General features: G+C 35.5%; 1 protein-coding gene across 4 annotated transcripts in view; it reads left to right on the plus strand.

Moving 5' to 3' along the window:
- FNDC3A (fibronectin type III domain containing 3A) overlaps window positions 1-19790 on the plus strand; it is a 143224-nt gene that overhangs the window by 87932 nt on the left and 35502 nt on the right. For all 4 annotated transcript variants that reach the window (XM_058685735.1, XM_058685759.1, XM_058685744.1 and 1 more), the window contains 5 exons: window positions 6823-7063; window positions 11020-11289; window positions 12422-12480; window positions 17630-17787; window positions 19675-19734. In XM_058685735.1, coding sequence (XP_058541718.1) covers window positions 6823-7063; window positions 11020-11289; window positions 12422-12480; window positions 17630-17787; window positions 19675-19734 — 788 coding nt within the window. The remainder of the gene's footprint in view (window positions 1-6822; window positions 7064-11019; window positions 11290-12421; window positions 12481-17629; window positions 17788-19674; window positions 19735-19790) is intronic.

The following is a 19790-nucleotide window of genomic DNA, read 5'->3' on the forward strand; positions in this document are numbered from 1 at the left end:
GGGGCTGTGTCAACTTCAGGAAAATTTCAGATTACTCCTTTGAGCTGGACTTGGGATTTCACTTTGCTTTTACGTCAGCACACAGCAGTGAGGCCTACTTTTTTCATAGATTTTACATACCTGTCTGATCTCTGTCTTCTCTGTCTCTCCTTGGGAGAACAGCTAAAAGCCATAAGCAGCAGTGTAAGGGACTGCAAGGTAGTGGGGCTTAGATGTTTAGGTGCGGATAAAGAGTTATAATAGGAGTTGGAGATAAAGGTTGTGGTTACTTACTGACATTATTGTGTATGTATGTATAGTTAGGTATATAAATAAATATCTGTTGAATGAGTGGCCAGAAATACCTATATTATTATTTAATAACTTAAAGTGGGAATAGTTTTAGGTTCAGGGTGAAGCCATAGAAGTAGGTTGCTAAAAATTAAGCATAGGCAAAGGTTGTAAGAGTTGAGGAAGTTACAGAATTCTAATAGCATGGTGGTGTTAAGAGGGGGGAGAAGGTAATGTGGCATTCTAGTAGAACTAATGGAATACATTATTTCTGATCATATCATTGATTCAGCAAATTTCTTTGAGCATCTGCCATATCTAGGACTTGTTCCAGGTGTTAGGAAGAAGATGGTAAGCAGAACAGATTTGTCATTTATCATATATTCTGGTGGAGAACACAGATAGTAAATACAACCTCCTTTTTCTGCAGCCCCTTTTAATTATGTTTGTGTTCAATAAAGGGGGGAAAACAAAGCTTTGTCTCACTAGAAATTGTGTGGCATATGTGGTTAGATGGTCAGATCTATGCGGATAGCCCTATTTAATTCTATTTCATTGTCTTATCTTTGTTTTAATTTTTTTTAACAAAAGACTAATTTGTATTGTATTTTATCTTTTTTTCCCCACAATTTGTTGATTTTATTTTAATCATCACCATTGGTGTACCCTGTTAATATAAAATTCAGTGTCTACATGGTTGGTTTTTTGTCAGCAGCTGGACTTAGCGGATAGTTTTGTGCCCCCAGCCTCACCCTAAAGCTACTGGCTGTTCAGATGGTTACTTGAAGTGGAACAGTTCTCTACACTTTCTTGGTCCTAGTCTGCCTGGTTGTGTTTATTTTTTGGTTTTTTTTTTTTTTTTTTTCTGTTTCTTAGCTTTCTTTTTTAAAATTGTGTTAAAATATACATAACAAAATTTACCATTATAACTTTAAATGTACAGTTCAGTGGTATTAAGTACATTCTGTGTTGTACTCCCTTCACTACCATCTGTTTCTGAACTCTTCAGTTGCAGAACTGAAACTGTACCAAATAAACAATAGCTTCCCATTCTTCTTTCCCACAGCTTATCTTTGTATTTTAAATGTTCGTTTTCAGAAGAAAAGTGGTTTTTAATTTCATAAGTAATTTAGCCATTTCTATTTAACCAGTGAGATATCTCACTTGTGTTGTGAAATTTAAAAAGACCCTGGAGGACAGGTACCTGTGGATTCTGTGTCTACAAAATGGATATGACATGGAATTAAAGCCAAATTGCAAGAGTTCAAATACTGGCTCCTCCACTTACTGCCTGTGTGATCTTAGTGAGTTACTTAGCATCTGTATGCCTCAGTTTCCCCATCTGAAAAATGGAGATAATAGTACCTATTTGTAATATTGTTACAAGCATTAAATAGTTAATACGTGTCCCTTGAGGAACTTACAGTTAAGTTATAAAACACATGCACTTGGAAAGTTACAAACACTGCAGTGTTATAAATACCTACCAAGTGATACAGAATAAATGTAATAGAAATGATAAGAGGGAGAGGTCATTGAGATTGTGGTGTCGGGATAGGGTTCATGGAAATCAATCAAAATAAACCTTCTGCAGACCCCTAGCCCTGCATCTCTACCAACATTTGGGGTTACGTGTTCTGCCCTCTCATCTCAACTAACACTCTTCCTTTTCACATAGAACAGAGACAGACTTTCCTGCTCCTGTCTAGACCCAGTGCCCCCATTGGAGTCTTGGATCCCATTCCCTTTTGCCTGCATTTTCTCCTCTCTCTTCCACATCATCAATTTCTTATTCTCTGATGGGTCATTCTGATTAGTATATTGGCATGTTGTAATTGCTCTCCCTAAAAACAAATTTTAAGATATTTGATTCTACTACTACTAGCCACCACTCTATTTCTATGTTCCCCTCTGCAGGAATAGTTCCCAAAATTGGGCTTTTATCTCTCTAATTCTGCTCCCCACTTTGTCTCTTACCCACTCCAGTCAGGGTCTGCCCCTGTGATTAGGGGATGAGGACCAAAACTGTCCTCATCCAAGTCACAGTGACTTTCACATTGCCAAATCCAGTGGTCAGCTTTTAGTCTTCATTTTACTTGACCTTTCAGCAGCAAAGTTGATCTTTCCTCCTTAATACACTTCACCAAACTTCCAGACTCCACAGTCCTCTTCCTACCTTGCTTGGTTGCCCTTTTGCAGTCTTTTCAGAACTACAGACTAGTATATCTAACTACATACTCAACATTTCCACTTAGATGTCTCATAGACATAAGCAAATTCATGTGTCCAAAACCTAAAACTCCAAATCTCACCCCCCAAAATAATTTATTCTACCCTACAGCCTTCCCCTTCACAGTTAATGGAACACCACCCTTCCATAACTTCTTGTTCTCACTTCTCCAGTGGTGTCATCAGCTAATCTTGTTGTTCTGCCTTCAAATATATGCAGAATGCGGATGTCTTTTTACCACCTGCTCCAACCCACCACCATTTCTTGCCTAGATACTGCAATAGCTTCCTGTTTTCCTTGGTTTCCCTGTTTTTTTCCCTTGCCCTACAATCTATTCTCAACTCAGTAGCCAGAGAGTAATCCTATTAATTGTAAGGTTATATCAAGATTTCTCAACTTTGACACTACAAACATTTTATTAGGCCCAATAATTTTTGTTATAGGGAATTGTCTGCTGTGTTGTAGGGTATTGAGCAGCATCTCTGACCGTTCTACCTACTAGATTCTGGTAGTATCTGCCCCCAGTTGTGACAGCCAAAAATGTCTCCAGATACTGCCAAATGCCCTTTAGGGGGACAAAATCACCTCTGGCTGGGCACCAGTGGCTTATATCACCCTTCTGCCCAAAACTTTGTGATTGTTTTCCCTTTCACTGAGAGTAAATACTGAAGTCCATGTATTTAATAGCTCATATGGCCCTACCTGACCTGGCCACTCCCTTTAACTCTTTGACCTTACCTGCTTCTACCCTTCCTTCTTACACTGAGCCAGCTGCACTGACTTCCTACTAAAGCTACTTATATCTATTAGGGGCTTTGTTCTGTTTTCTCTGCCCGGAACACACTTCCAGATTTCTCCATGGCTAATTCCTTCAGTTCTGCTCAAATTTCATTTTGCCAATAAGGCATATCCTAGTCACTCTATCTTATCTGCAATCTGTCCTACTCCCACAATACTTCTGGTCTCACTTACCTGTTTTTCCCCCCATAATATTTATCACCTTGCAAAATTATATAAATGATTTACTTCTGTTTTTGTGTTTATCCTCCCTATTAGTGTATGTGACCCTATGAAGACATTACTCACATTAGTTTCTTGCCTTAATTATTACCAATGTCTTTGTTGTGGTCAAAAACAAATAATTTTTTCGGGGTGCCTGGTCAGTTAAGCATCCAGCTCTTGATTTTGGCTCAGGTCACGATCTCCCAGTTTGTGAGATCGAGCCCTGCTGTCAGTGCAGAGCCTGCTTGGGATTCTGTCTCTCTCTCGCTCTCTGCCCCTCCCCCTGCTCAAGCTCTCTCTCAAAATAAAAATAAATAAACTTTAAAAAATGCTTTTAAAATGAATGGAGAAGGTAAAGTTAGAGCTAGATATGGAAGGATGGATGGGATTTGTGTAGTTATAGATTAAGGGGAGGCAAAGAGTAGAAGAAAGATGGCACAAACAAAAGTCCAAGATACAGAAATGTATAGGTCTGTATGAAGATAGGTTTTTAGTATACCAGCCTGGCTGGAGTTAAGGGTTCAGGATTTGGTGTAGAAGAAAAATATATCTAGGAAGGTAGGTTGGAGCAAGACTGAACAGTGTCAGAGAATATGGACTGTAATCCTATCAACAACGGGAGTCATTTAATATTTGTGAGTTGGAGAGTTGATAATGGTGAAAGTAGTGTATTGCAACAGACACTGGTTTGGCTTATTCAAAATCCACTCCAGACTCCTAATGTCCCTTCCTGTGGGTTAGAGGCTGAAAAGCTATGGTTTCCAGATTCTCCAGCTAGGGATCCAGATATTTCATTTCTACCAATTACATACACTTGTCTGAGGCTTTAAATTCAAAACTGAGTTAAAATAGGGAAAAAAGCAGGATATGTGACATTTATTTTGCTGGAAGCAAGGCATTTATAGTTCTAGAGTTAGTATATAAAAAACAGCGAAGTCATTTGGTCTTCTAGTCCTATGTTACAAGTCCTCTCCTACTCCAACAGGTAAGGGTAGTTTTAATAGGCTGTTTTAATTGTAACTATAATTTTTCTAAAGCAATAATTATTTATTTGTAATTTAAGCTTATCTATACCTAAACAAGTGTGTTTTCTAATATATCTACCAAGCATGTATATATTTATAATACAAAAATTGCTACTTTTTTTTTTTAAGTTTATTTATGTAATCTCTACCCCCAGCATGGGGCTCAAACTCATAACCCCAGGGTCAAGAGTTGCATGCTTTTCCTATTGAGACAACCATGCACCCCCAAAATTTGCTATTCTTAAGAAAACTTGGGGTGCCTTGGTGGCTCAGTCGGTTAAGCATCTGACTTTGGCTCAGGTCATGATTTCGTAGTTTCTAAATTCTAGCCCTGCGTCAGGCTCTGTGCTGACAGCTCAGCCTGGAGTCTGCTTCAGATTCTGTGTCTCCCTCTCTCTGCCTCTCCCCCACTTGTGCTCGCTCGCTCTCTCTCTCAAAAATAAATAAACATTTTCTTTAAAAAAAAAGCTTTTAATAAATAAATAAAAAGAATAGTAAAACTTGTTCTTCCTGAAAATATCAGGATTTGCCTTTAAGTTAGCGCTTTGCATTTCAATAATTTTCTGTTTCTTTAGGAAGGGGAAAAGTATTATTATTGATTTCTTATACCTTGATAGTAATCTTGTAAGTCTAAAACGGTAAGGGCCCTTGGGGCACCTGGGTAGCTCAGTCGGTTAAGCATCAGACTTCGGCTCAGGTCATGATCTGTATGTGGGTTTGACCCTGCGTCAGGCTCTGTGCTGACAGCTCAGAGCCTGGAGCCTCCTTTGGATTCTGTGTCTCCCTCTCTATCTGCCCCTTCCCCGCTTACTCTCTGTCTCTCTCTCAAAAATAAATAAAAGTTTAAAAACAATTAAAAAATAAATAAAAATAAAAAGGTAGGGGCCCTGTTTTGGTAGAAGAATTCCTAATTTTGAGATAAAATCCTATATCCAGAAGGCTTTCCTTGTAGCTCCAATGAGGTTCAAAGGGAATAAATCTGTCATTTTAAAAACTCCTTTCCTACAGTTTAAACCCCATTTCAAAAAGGTATGATTTCTAAGATTAGGGTATGGGTTAGGGCCAGAATAATGGTTAGGGTTAGGGACAGTGTGAGGATATGTGCCTATTATCCAGTACTTCAGAGACCTCTCCAGAAGGATAACTTCAGGGTTAAGGTTAGAGGTTAGAGTTAGGCACATACCCTCACACTGTCCCTAACCCTAACTCTAACCATTATTCTGTCACTAAACCGAACCCTAATACTAGATCTGAGGGGAAAAAAAGATTTAGTGTATATATAAAATGGAATATTACTCAGCCATAAAAATGAATGAAATCTTGCCATTTGCAACAACACAGATGAAGCTAGAGAGTATTTATTATGCCAAGCAGAATAAGTCAGAGAAAAACAAATACTAGATGACTTCACACATATGTGGAATTTTAAGAAACAAAACAAACGAGCAGATGAAAAAAAAAAAAAAAAGGAGCAGAGAGGCAAACCAAGAAATAGACACTTAACTATAGATAACACACAGATGGTTACAAGAGCAGGGGCGGTGGGGTGTGGGGAGTTGGCGTTAAATAGGTGATGGAGAATAAGGAGTGCACTTGTGAGGAGCATCCAGGGTTGTATGGAAGTGTTAACTCACTATATTGTACACCAGAATCTAATTTGACACTGTATGTTAACCAACTGGAATTAAAATAAAAACTTTAAGAAAATATGTAATTTCTAAAACTGAAAGCCACAGATACTTTGCTTAACTGGGAGTTAATAATATATTAGGTGTTTATCTCCCTTGAAAAGATCCTCAACTGTTAAAATTCTCCTGGTCATGGTCATAAGAATTTTGTACCTAAATGCAATATATGGTTGATTTTAGATACCTGGATCCAGTTTTTTTCCCCATATCTATTTCACAGTTTGTGTTCTTTCCACAGCTTATTCCTACCCATAATATGGAAAAGGAAATTAATTCCTAATCCTGTTGTTATTTGACCCAAAAATTTCCTTGAGTCTCCTTTTGTTGTTAACGCATCACTAAATGCACATAACACATAGGAATAAATACCTGATATTGTAGTTCATTATTTGTATTATTATTTAGCTAATCTCATCAGTGTTTTAAGATTTATATTGCATTGTATAATAAAAACTACCTCATCTTGTTCACTACTAATTCATGTGTACTTAGTGTATTTAATATGAACTTCTAATGAACTTCTAATGCTATAAAAATTCCTACTCTAACCTTTTACAAAAGAATTGCTTATATCTTATGGAAGAAATGTTTAATGTTCAATTTGTAGGTTATTGAAGACAATGGTGTTCGGAGAGTTGTTGTGGTTCCTCAGGCACCAGAGTTTCATCCTGGTGGTCACACAGTTATACACCGTTCTCCACATCCTCCTCCTCTGCCTGGTTTCATTCCTGTCCCAACCATGATGCCCCCTCCACCACGCCATATGTACTCACCAGTGACCGGAGCTGGAGACATGGCAACACAGTATATGCCACAGTATCAATCTTCTCAAGTATATGGAGATGTAGGTAAGATAAAAAATATTCCTATTTTATGGAATTAGTTCTTCTTTACTTGGATAGAACAGATGCTGTCTATCCTCCTATTATATAAAAGAAATGACCAACCTAGTGTCATACTCATGTTCTCTTGCCCAAGCACTGTGTTAAGTATTTCATCCTCATGATCACCCTTCAAAAAGTAAACAAAATCAAAAAGGTAAAATAACTTCTATCATGCAGCAATATTTAGTGAGGATATGTTCAAACCAGAGCTTTTCTTCTCTGTCTTGCCAACTAGGCTCTGAGGAAAGTTTTCAGCCAGGAGTAATCATACTGTTGTTAAATCCTTAAAGCTGTGATGCCACTTACCAAAGTTGCTAGGTTATGTAAAGGACTGAAAAAACAAAATAAGATACAACATTGGCCCCCAGGGAGTTAACAAATTATTGGGAAGAATAGACAACCACACACACATCCACAAAGAAGTAATCTTATTCTTTCCTATGGGTTTAAATACCATATACTAATTCCTCTCAGATTTGTATCTCCAGCCAAAACCTGGCCTCTAAGCTTCAGAAGGCTTAATTTCTTCTTGATACCTCCACTTAAATGTCTCATGCATCTCAGTTATATTGTTTCTAAACATAAATCTCAATTATGTAGCCTGCTTTTTCTCTGTCGTCTTTGTCTTGATACGTGATACCACTGCCACTCAGTTTGCTCAAGTGAAAGGCATATAGTCAAATTTGATTGTTACTTCTTTAACCCCTGCATCAATTGTTACCAGCTTTACTTTCAGAAGTTTCCCAGTTTTATCTACTTTTTTCCCCCACTTCTACTCAAATCTAGTCCACTGTCAGCTCTTGTCAGAACAACTGCAAGAGCAGTTTTCCAGTTGGTTCTCTGCTGTCATTCTTGCCCCCAGCCATCCAAGCTCAGCCAGAGTGATCATTTTAAAATATAAATCTGATTTCTATTTTTATTTAAACTTTTCATTTTATTTAGAATAAAATCCTGAACCTTGCCTTAGACCAGGATTTCTCAACCTCTGTACTCTTGATATTTGGGAATGGATGAGTCTTTGTTTTGGAGCACAAAACTGCATTGTAGGATATTCAGGAGAAGCCATGCTGTCTACCTACCAGATGACAGTAGCATATCAACCCACCCTCCCCTATCCTCACCCAGTTGTGACAACTAAAATTATCTCCACACATTGCTGAATGAACCCTATGGGCCAAAATTGGCCCTGGTTGCAAACCACTGGCCTGGATAAGGCCCTGCCCTGTGGCCTCTGACTGCTTTGTTCCACTTGTCCCCATCCCACCCCCTTCAGCTTTTCAAAACCTCCAAGCTCTTTTTGAGAACACCATGTTCTCTCCACCAGGAATGCTCTTTTCCCTTTTCTGTAGAAGGCTCTGTTTTTTTCCCGATAGATTTCAGCTTTCATAGAGACCCTCTGTGTGTGATCTTATCAGTCACTCACACTGAAACCTGTTTCCTTCACAGAACTTAACACAATTTGATTTTGTTTTAATTTGTATGTCTGTCTTCGTTGTTTGACAGTAAACCCCCTGAGAACTAAATCTTTTTTATTTGTCACCTGCACTTAGTAGTATCTATCATTAATGTTTAGTAAATTTACAGAGTAAACAACTCTAAATATAGAACTTTAAATACACAGCATAGCCTATAAGCAGTATCTTATATGTTATGTCATGTATCATATATACTTTTCAAACTTAACTTCTGTTGCCCAAGTAATGCATATTGATTCTGTGGGTCTGGGTGGAGTTTGGGTTTCTGCATCTCTAACAAACTCCCAGGTAAGGCTCATGCAGTGGTCCAGTGAAAACTTGAGTAGTAAGAGTTTATACTACAAATCAGTCTCATTCTTCTATTATGACTTATTTTTAAAAAGGTGTTTGAGAAAATTACAATAAAAAACTAGATGTGATAATTATTGCTATTTCGCATTGTTGTTCAGAGGGGATATTAGAATACATGGATATGATTCATAATGTTGTGAAGGAAAGTGAAAAATACAAACCCATTAAAGGGTACAAATTTAAAAACTAGCTACCCGGTGATGGAAGACAAGAGTCGTATTGTATTTAAGATTATAAGCCAAAGCATCCGCCACTGGATCCAAATAACAGTTTTATAACCAGTAGCTGCCTCCATGAAAAGGAAATTCTAGCTCCTTCATATAAATATATGCACAATATGTATATTTGATATAAATGTTCAATCAATATGTTGTTTTTATGTCTAGCATTTTTTCATTTAGGCTATTTAAGGCTTAGTTCAAGAGTGTAGCATGATGATACTCCCTGGTTATGGCTGAAAAGTACTACATTATGTGGATATAACATTGTTTACTCATTTATTAACTGATGGGCATTTGAGTTGTTTCCAGTTTTTGTCTATTATGAATAATGATGCCTTGACAGTTGTAAACAAGTAGACAGGTTTTCACTTCTGGGTATATATCTAAGAGTGGAATTGCTGGCTTATATAGTAATTTTATGTTTAACTTCTTGAGAAGCTGCAAAACTTTTCCTTAGTGTTTGCACTATTTTACATTTCTATCAGCAATGTGTGAGGGTTCTAATTTCTCCATATCCTTGTTAAAACTTGATTCTAGCCATTCTGGTAAGTATGAACTTTTGTCTCATTGTGGTTTTGATTTGCTTGTCTCATTACTGATATTGAACATCTTTTCATTTGCTTTAGTGGCCATTTGTTTATCTTTTTTCAAGAGATGTCCGTTCAAATCCTGCACTCATTTTTTTTATTTGGGTTATTTGTCTTTTTATTGTTGAGCTGTAATAGTTTTGATGTATTCTGGATACAAGTCCTTATCAGATTTATGATATGCAGGTATTTTCTCCCGTATTGTCTTTTCACTTTCTCAGTGGTATCCTTTAATGCAGAAAAGAAAATTTTGGTGAATCTGATTTATTTTTCTTGGATTGCTTGTGCTTTTGGTGTCATATCAAAGAAACTATTATCTAACCCAAAGTCATACAGATTTACAGCTGTGTTTCCTTCTATGAGTTTAATAGTTTTACTTCCTACATTTAGGTCTTTGACTCATTTTAATTTTTGTATATGGTGTGAGGTAGGTGTCCAGACTCATTCTTTTACATGTAGATAACCAAATGCCTATGTTTTTTTTTATGCTAATGTTTTATGTACCTATCCTTGTGATACTCATTTCAAGAGTATTGTACTAATTTTCTTAAAACACTGATAAATGAAAACTTTACTAAGATTTTTGAGGCTTTTTAAAAAATATTTTTCTCATTACAGATTTTAAATTGAAACTAAAAAACTCTGAAGACAATTAATTTAACAATATTTTTGGAGTTTATTGATTTTATTATAGTGTTATGTGACTTTTAGTAAAATAAATATGTTCTTCTGAATCACACCCTTGAATTTATGATATACAGAGATGCAGTATTTTGTACCTGGATTCTGTTCTTAGTAAACAATCCCACTTTTTTTCCTTAATTCCTAAAACTTTATTTTTCAGTAATGATTTGGTTTGTGGTGTTTTGTTTTTTGTTTTGTTTTAGTCGTCAGGGAATTTAGGCAGGTGGTGGTTTTCTGTTTACGTATTTTATATGTTTAAAGTTGAAAGAGATGCTAAAAATGATGGCTACAAAAGAGCAGAAGAAAAAAAGAACTGTACACATTTCAATTCAGATCTTATTCCCCACCTATGATTATCATAACGTACCACCAAGCTGCTTCTGTGGAGATTAATAGTTAATTGGGAAAAGATGAAGAAGAGAAATATCTCTAAATTTATTTGATATATATAATTATAATCAAAAAGCTTGGTTCTGTCAGTTGATGGATAAATAGAAATAGCTTTGTTTTGCAGAATTATTCTTTGTAATGTTTCATAATAATTTTTATATAATGTAATGATAAATTTACTTCCCATTCCTTCTATTTTTATTTCTTCTTAGATGCTCACTCTACACATGGAAGGTCCAACTTTAGAGATGAAAGATCTAGCAAAACATATGAACGTTTGCAGAAAAAATTAAAGGATCGCCAAGGAACACAGAAGGATAAAATGAGCAGTCCACCATCATCACCCCAGAAATGCCCTTCTCCCATAAATGAACATAATGGGCTTATAAAAGCGCAAAATGCTAGTGGTGTAAACATAGGATCAACAAAGAACAAGTCCGGGAAAGGGAAAGGTGGTGCACAAATTGATACAGAAATAGAAGGTAACTATTTAAAACACTCATCTATTCCTGTTGGTGCTTTTCATCATTATTTAATCAACCAAAAGTATATTCTTTCAGTTATTTCATCATGCTCCAGATAAGCTGTAGATTAATAACACTTCTAAATGTGAGAAAAAGTTTTAGAACCCAAATTGTTGCTAGGGTACTTCTTTTTACAATTTGGGAAAGCTCAATTAGTAATTTCCCTTATATTGTAAATTTTACTAGCCAAGAGAAGTTTCTGTCTGAAAGAAAAACCCTAATAAAGTTCATTCAGATTCATTTTCCTCTCTTTCTGTGCCTTTGACATGGCTGTTCTGGTTTTTATCAACTTCATTTTTTTATTTCTCCCAACTTCTTTATATGTAAGTCCTTGAAAGCAACTCATTGTGTCATTTACCAGTCTATCTATATACTCTGTAGTTAGGATTGAGTAGTCTCCATTACTTTCTTCAGAAGTTTTTTCTCTTAAAATCCCCATATTTCCTTAGGAACCTTTCCCAGCTTGTGAGTAATTTCTACTATATGAACTCTGAGCACTACTTCCTTTTCTTTATGATTTCCATTCCTCACCAACACATTTTAATGCCTTAACAACCTCATAACTGCTATATTAACAAAAATATTTCCCCATAATTTTGAGACCTTCTGATCATTCTGAAATCAGAATGAATGATATTTCAGAAGAGTTAAGCTAAAGTTTCAGATATATCAGTTATGAATACAAGTTCTGGTCAAGTCATTTATATTTTGGGAACCATAGTTAAGACCTTTTAAGAAACAAATAGTTAACTTGTAACTGTTAAGAGGTAGGAGATTGGGAAATGAGAATTTCAGAGAGTATTTTTTTTTAACTATGAAAAACAATATACTTTATATTAGAAAAACTTAGTGACTGGTTCAGATATATATATATATAATGGTATTATAATTAGTGATCACAGTTAAAATGGAAATAGAAACTGAAGTGAAGAATCCTGAAGAGCCACAAACTGCTGAATATGAACTAAAGTAAAAACTAGGAAATAAAAATCTCAGATTACAAACATAGTTTCAGAAGACACATTGTGGAGGGAGAGGGATGAATGTATTTAGTTCATTTTTTAATATTCTTTTTTTTTTTTTTTTTAAGAGAAAGATGAAGAAACTAAAGCTTTTGAAGCACTTCTTTCCAGCATTGTCAAACCAGTGGTAAGTATTGTATGTATTTTCTTGACATTTATATTTAGTATTATTCACATAGGATTTTGGTATATTTTAATTAAGTCCTTTCTTAAAACCATATTAGAGGTACACGTGACTCTTGATCGTGGGGCCATGAGTTCGAGCCCCACATTGGGTATAGAAATTACTTAAATAAAAATTTAGGGTGCCTGGGTGGCTCAGTTGCTTAAGCGTCTGACTCTTGGTTTTGACTCAGGTCATGATCTCACAGTTCATGAGTTCGAGCCCCACATGCAGCTCCATGCAGACAGTGCAGACCCTGCCTGGGATTCTGTCTCCCTCCCTTCCTGCCCCTCCCCTGCTTGCTCGCTCTCTCTCAGTCTCTCAAAAATAAGTAAATAAATTTAATATTTTTTTTAAAAAAAGCTGTATTATAAGTAATGTGATATCAATAATGGATCAGTGTAGATCTCATATAAGGAGAGATCTGTTGATCAGTGAAGCAGAATAGTCAGTCAAGAATTCATTTCTTTTATGTTTTTTTTTTTTTTAATTTTTTGAGAGAGCGTGAGCAGGGGAGGGTCAGAGAGAGGATCCGAAACAGGCTCTGTTGCTGACAGGCTGACACCAGCAAGCCCAATGCAGGGCTCAAACTCACGAGAGCCGTGAGATCAAGACCTGAGCCGAAGTCGGACCCTCAACTGACTAAGCCACCCAGGCACCCCCAAGAATTCATTTTTTAAACTAGGATTTAATATATGCTTCATATGTCATTAAGCAATGACATTGAAAATCATTGGAAGAGACAAGGATGTGATAAATAATGTGAGTACCACTGATCATCAGTTTTTTAAAAATCTGTTTATACTATTTCCATGTGAAATGTATTCAGTTAACTCTAGATGTAAAAAGAATTAAACTATAGAAGAAAGTTAATATTCCCTAGCCCTTTATAAGTATAGATGTAACGGCAGAAATCAGAAAATCAGCAAAAGGTATGGCAGTAAAACTGGCTACGTAAAATTTTCTGCTTGTTTTTTAAATAGCCTAAGTAAAGGCTATCATTCCTAATAGGAAATATATTTACATCAGGTTTGACATAAGATTAATTTTAAATGCTCATACAAATTGAATTTTTTAAGCCCATTAAAAAACGAGCTCCACTCTGACAGTGCAGAATCTGTTGTGTCTCCATCTCTCTCTGCCCCTCCTCTGCTCACTCGCTCTCTCTCTCAAAACAGAACTGAGTTTATACATGTAAATTATAGAAACATGTGCAAAATTATTCCATAGTAATAGCTAATGCAAGTTTACTAGTGTCAGATTCTATTCAAAGTACTTCGAAAACATATCCATTATTTTCTTTAATTCCAGAACAACCTTCTGTGTACTATTTTCCCTATTTTACAGAAGAGGAATCTGAAGCAAGAGCGGGTTTAATAAGTAGTATTGAAATTCAGTCAATGTTCTTCCAAGATCTATGTATATCACTAGATTTACTAAAAAAAGAAATTTGCAAGCCTTAATAGGATTGGTATTTGAATGACATACTGGCTAATACCAGCAGTATTTACTTGTTATAGTATATAATATTAAAAGTGTAATTTTTCAGGCCATAAATTGTGGAATAATTCTTTTAAAGAATTTCTTGCCCAGCATTATGAGGAAGATGTAATTTTGTAAAATAAGTCCTGTGTCATAAAACAAAGTAATGCTGATTGTTTTGTTTTGCTTTGTTTTATTTTAGTTTGTTTTTATAGTTTGGGTAGCTATAACTCCTTTACTAAATTACTTGTGAGGTGTAGGTCAGGAGAGTGTGTGTGTATGTGTGTGTGTGTGTGTGTGTGTGTAGTTGTTTTCACATGCTCTGGTTCATTTAGAGCATCAAACTAAATGAGTTTTCACTTATTCCATAAATATTTGACCAGTAATAAAATCCCACATGCTGTGCTAAAAGCTGGAGATAGGATGAAAAGCAAAGGATAGGTATGGCCTCTGCCCTCAGAGCTTCAGTTAGTAGAATAAATCATGCAGTAAATATAAAATTCTATCTGTGAAGTGCCAGAACAAAGAGATACAGTGCTATAAGAAAATACAATAATAGGGGGGCTAGGCCTTGACAGGGTGTCAAAATAAATTTCCCTAAGGAAGAATAATTGAACTGAAATTTAAAGAAAAAGTAGTAATTGGATGTTGTGGGCTATGGGTGGGGGTGGGAATTAGTGTGGGGAGAGTAGTGCAAAGTGACCAATGTTTGAAAAATACTGAACATGGCACATTTGAGAACCGCCCCCCCCCCCAAAAAAAAGCTCACTCAGTGTGACTCAGGTGCAATGTGTAGGGGAGAACATGGTGCTAATCTCAGCCTCAGCTACACATTCAGGGGTTGAGTGACCTACAAGTCACTTAACCTTTCTGAAACTACTTCTTCCATAAAATGGAGTATAATGGCATTGTATTTCCTCACATGCTAGAAATAATTAACTGTATAGATGAAAGTATTTGTCTTTATTATTGGGCTTCTTTGAAACTGTTTTAAGTCTCATTCTGTCAAAATCTACTGACATCTTTTTTTTTTCTTTTTTCCTCCCTCCCACCCCCTATTTTAATAATGCTTAAAATTAGACATCGATTGCCTTTTATTCAGTACCTTTTTACTTTCAGAATTTTTATCCTCTCCTTTTCCTTTTAATGTTCACTGAAACGTCTGATGACTCCAGGTTTCCTTAGACTCGACCTTTGAGTTATCTTCAGAATAATTCTCTCACTTCCTGATCCCAGTATCCATACAAGGGGATTGTCATTTCAGTAGCTTCCTAACTACTGTTTTAGCTGAAAACAGCTGCTACCTAGAAGTGAGTTCAGTATGGAGGCATTGTGTAATGGGAAAAGAACTGATTTATTCAGGTCCTACTCACTACTAGTTGAGTGACTTCAAAGAAGTCACCTAATCTTTCTGAATACGTTTCTTCTATAAAATGTATCTTTTTTGTCTTAGAGGGTAATTGCAAGAATCAAATGAGATGAATATAAAAGCAAATTTTACCTCTAAAGTAGCATACAAATAGAAGACTCATTTCAGATGATTTCCATATATTTATGTACTTATGTAAGTTCATAGGATATTTCACTGAAAAAAGTTACTAGGAATGGAATTCTTGAACTATAAAGTAAATTTTTATGATAGCTCCCAAGTAGCTCTACACAAAGATCATACCAATACATACTCTAATATATAGTCTTACCTACATTTAAGAGAGTGTGCATTTCTCCAAACCCTGAACACAATGGCTATTACTAGCTTTTTAATCTTCCCAATGTGTTGGAAGAAAATTGGTACCTTGTCTTAATTTGCATTTATTTAATTATGAATGCAATTACATGAAAATAAACTAAAAATGGATTAAAGGTCTAAATTTGAGACCTGAAAACATAAAACTCCTAGAAAAAAACATGGGCAACAATTTGTTTGACATCAGCTATAGAACATTTTTCTATATATGTCTCCTTAGGCAAGGAAACAAAAGCAAAATTAAACTATTGGGACTACACCAGTATGAGATACCACTTTACACCTGTCAGAATGGCTAAAATCAAAAAGAATATAACAAATGTTGGCAAGGATGTAGAGAAAAAGGAACCCTTATACACTTTAATGGGAATGCAAATTGGTGTAGCCACTATGAAAAACAATATGGAGGTTCCTCAAAAAGTCAAAAACATAACTATTATATGATCCGGTAATTCGATTACTGGGTTTTTACCCAAAGAAAACAAAAACACTAATTCAACACTAATTCAAAAAGATCTATGCACTCTTATGTTACAGCACTACTTACAATAGCTAAGTATGGAAGCAATCCCAAGCATCCATTCATAGATGAATGAATAAAGATGTGGTATATAGGTAACATATATACAATGGAATATTACTCAGCCATAAAAAAGAATGAAATCTCACCATTTGCAACAACATGGATGGACCTAGAGAGTATAATGCTAAGTGAAATGAGTCAGAGAAAGACAAATATCATATGATTTCACTCCTATGTGGAATTTAAGAGGCAAAACAGATGAACAAACAAGAAAAGAGACCAAAAACCAGACTCTTAAATACATAGAACAAACTGGTGGTTGCCAGAGGGGAAATTAATGTGGGGATGGGTGAAAAAGATAAAGGGGATTAAGAATGCATTATCAGGGGTGCTTGGCTGGCTCAGTTCAATGGAGCATGTGACTCTTGATCTTGGGGTTGTGAATTCAAGCCCCACAATGGGTTTAGAGTTTACTTAAAAATAAAATCTTTAAAAAAAAAGAAAAGTATACACTTACCATGGTGAGCACTAAGAAATGTATAGAATTGTTCAGTCTCACTGTATTATACACCTGAAACTAATACAACGTTGTATATATACTTCAACCCATTTCTATAAACCTTAACACAGTGGACACATTACTAACTTTTTAATCTTCCTAGTCTGTTGGATGAAAAGTGGTATCTTGTTTTAATTTACATTTATTTAATTGTGACTGCATTTACACATCATTTGTTAGATTATCAATTTATATTTCTTTAGTCAGTTTATATCCTTTGCTCATTTTTCTCGAGTTGTTTTCTTACTGTAAGACACTTTAGTTTTATTTTTTTAATTAAAAGCAGGGAGCACAAGCAGAGGAGAGGGGCAGAAAGAGAGAGGGGGAGGCCAGGGGGGAGAGAGAGGGAAAGAGAGAGAGAAAGAGATCTCAGGTTCCATGCTCACACAGAGCCTGACACAAGACTAAGTCCCACTACCCTGGGATCATGATCTGAGCCACAATCAAGAGTTAGACACTAGACTGAAACAGGTACCCCATAAGATACTTTCTAAATTGAGGAAATGAACCTTTTCAAATACGTTATAAGTGGACTTTTTTCCCCCATTCTTTTTTGTGTATGGTGTTTACACTAATAGTTTTAAGTGGCCCATAATGGTCCTTGGATTTTTTTATTGAACCCATTTGCCCTTTCACAATAAATTATATCTCTTCTACAAATGGATAGGCTTCTGTTTGTGAGCCATTTTTTATAAGTAGATACAGATATATTTTGTTTAATCTTGAAACCTCATTAGATTTTCATTGTTCCTTGTGCTCATTACAGTTGTTTCAGACAGCTCTAAATATTATGTTTTTGCAGGCCTCAGACATCCAGTCAAGGACAGTAGTACTAACCTGGTCACCTCCTTCCAGCTTCATAAATGGTGAAACAGATGAGACTACCGTGCCAGAGCTCTATAGTTACGATATTCTGGTCTCAAGTACTGGGAAAGATGGGAAATATAAAAGTGTATATGCGTAAGTATTTGTTATGTTTCACTCCCTCCCATTATATAAGCCAGGGGTTTATATAAAGAGCTTAATACTAATTTTGTTCTGTTTTTCCCTCTTGATGCTTTCATTTTGAATCTATTAATTTATAATTGATACTGATTTCAGTGTATGTAATCCAAATGCCAGCTGGTACACATCTGTCTACACTCCCTTGGAATAATTGCTTTCATTGGCCACATTCAGCTTTAATAGTTTTCAGTAGACTCCCTAATAAATGTTTCACTGTTCACATATTCCTGAGATATAAGTATAAATCGTAGCAGTAGAAGCCCAGATCAGAAATGGAGAACTCTTAGATTGTGAACTTGTGAAATCAGGTAATTCTCCTCCAAGGAGTTGGCTTTAATTCTTACATGTCAAGCTAATGCCCTATTGTAAAATGAAGTTAGTATCATTGTTCCTTATTTGTATGTTGGTATGTTAATAATCATATTTTGATTGGTTCAAAAGTTTTATTTCCTTGGGTCAAAAGTTTCATTACACACCAAGAAGCCTTAGAGTCATTGGCTAAAAATGTGACATTTATGACTGACAGTTGTAAAATAGTTTTTTTCGTTTGTCAAATAGAAATGGTTTATATTGCTTATTCTAATGGAAAAGTAAAGAGTGAAGTTGATTATTATAATTTAAGCGCTGGGAAGATTGCAAAAGGGTTAGTCATTTGAATGATGATAATTAGCATAGAACACTGGACACATAGCCTTCTTGGTATCTTTTCAAAAAATAGCTAATGTAAGGAAGAAAGGAAAGTGAAACTGCTCCAGTATCTATCATCTAGTAACGTACGGTTAGAAAAATGTCCTGTCTCCTTCTCTCTATTGAGACTTCCTTGTGTTTATTCTATTCATATGTCTTAAAGGAGACAGAGTTACCTATGGGGTAAATAAGAGATAAAAGACCATCAACATCAAGGTTTCTTTTTATGTTAATGGCTGTTTCTAGTTAGTTATAGCTGTCTGCTAAGATGAAGCGTTTATTTCCATTTGCAGCCTGATCAGAGAGCAGAAGAGGGACATTAGTCACCTTCTTTACTCTGCACCAGTTAAGGTCTCTCTCCGAAGATTCTACTGAAACTGCCCAATTCATTAAGTGTTCTTCCCTCAATGGGAAAGGTTTTCTTTCTCATATTTCCTGGTTTTGATTTGAGAAAAGATGGAGGAGGGTGTCATAAAATGAGAGGAGAGAAATTTGGCTGAAGGAAATGGAACAGAGAATAGTGATTTTTACAAAAAGATGGAAAGTGGTCTGGGTTTTTGACCACATATACAAGTAGTCGTATCAAGTTATTATTTTAAAAAGATGTGTGCCATTATGTTTGAAAACCTGAGAGTGTAATAGTGGCCATGAGTAAAACGCTATACTTCAGATTATTCACTTTTTTTCTAATCTCATTAAACTATAAAATTTTAAATAAGGTTCCATGTTACATTCTAATAAAATGCAGTAGTGGCACACTCCTTGTAAAAATTTAGTGGTTTTGCTTTCAGGAGCACACGTGGTATTTCACATTTTAATTGGGCAAAATGGATTTTTAAATAATTGAAACTGTACTGATTTTAATTTTTTTAATAAACTAAATATCTTTCCTGACTACACTTCAAAAAAAAAAGTTTGGCTTACACAATTGATTTGCCTAGGACACCTTTTTGTTTTAAAGTGATATGCAAATACATAAGTTTGGCACATATCCTTATTACACAAATTCTGTACTAGTGGAATCTGAACATGGTTATAGTTGGTAAAGTAAAAAGCTGTATAATTTCATAAACTACCACAAACGGTAGCACATAATGTAAATCTTCTGGAAATGCTTATTTATCAGACAGTGAAATGTTCCTTTTTTTCCCCCAGAGGAGAAGAAACAAGTGTCACTTTAAATGATCTCAAGCCAGCTACAGATTACCATGCAAAGTAAGGAACTCCTGTGTATTGCTCTAATATGATATAGTGTAGGTAGTTTTTTAAAA

This window comes from Neofelis nebulosa, chromosome 1 (genome assembly GCF_028018385.1).
Source record: "Neofelis nebulosa isolate mNeoNeb1 chromosome 1, mNeoNeb1.pri, whole genome shotgun sequence".
Lineage (NCBI taxonomy): Eukaryota > Metazoa > Chordata > Mammalia > Carnivora > Felidae > Neofelis > Neofelis nebulosa.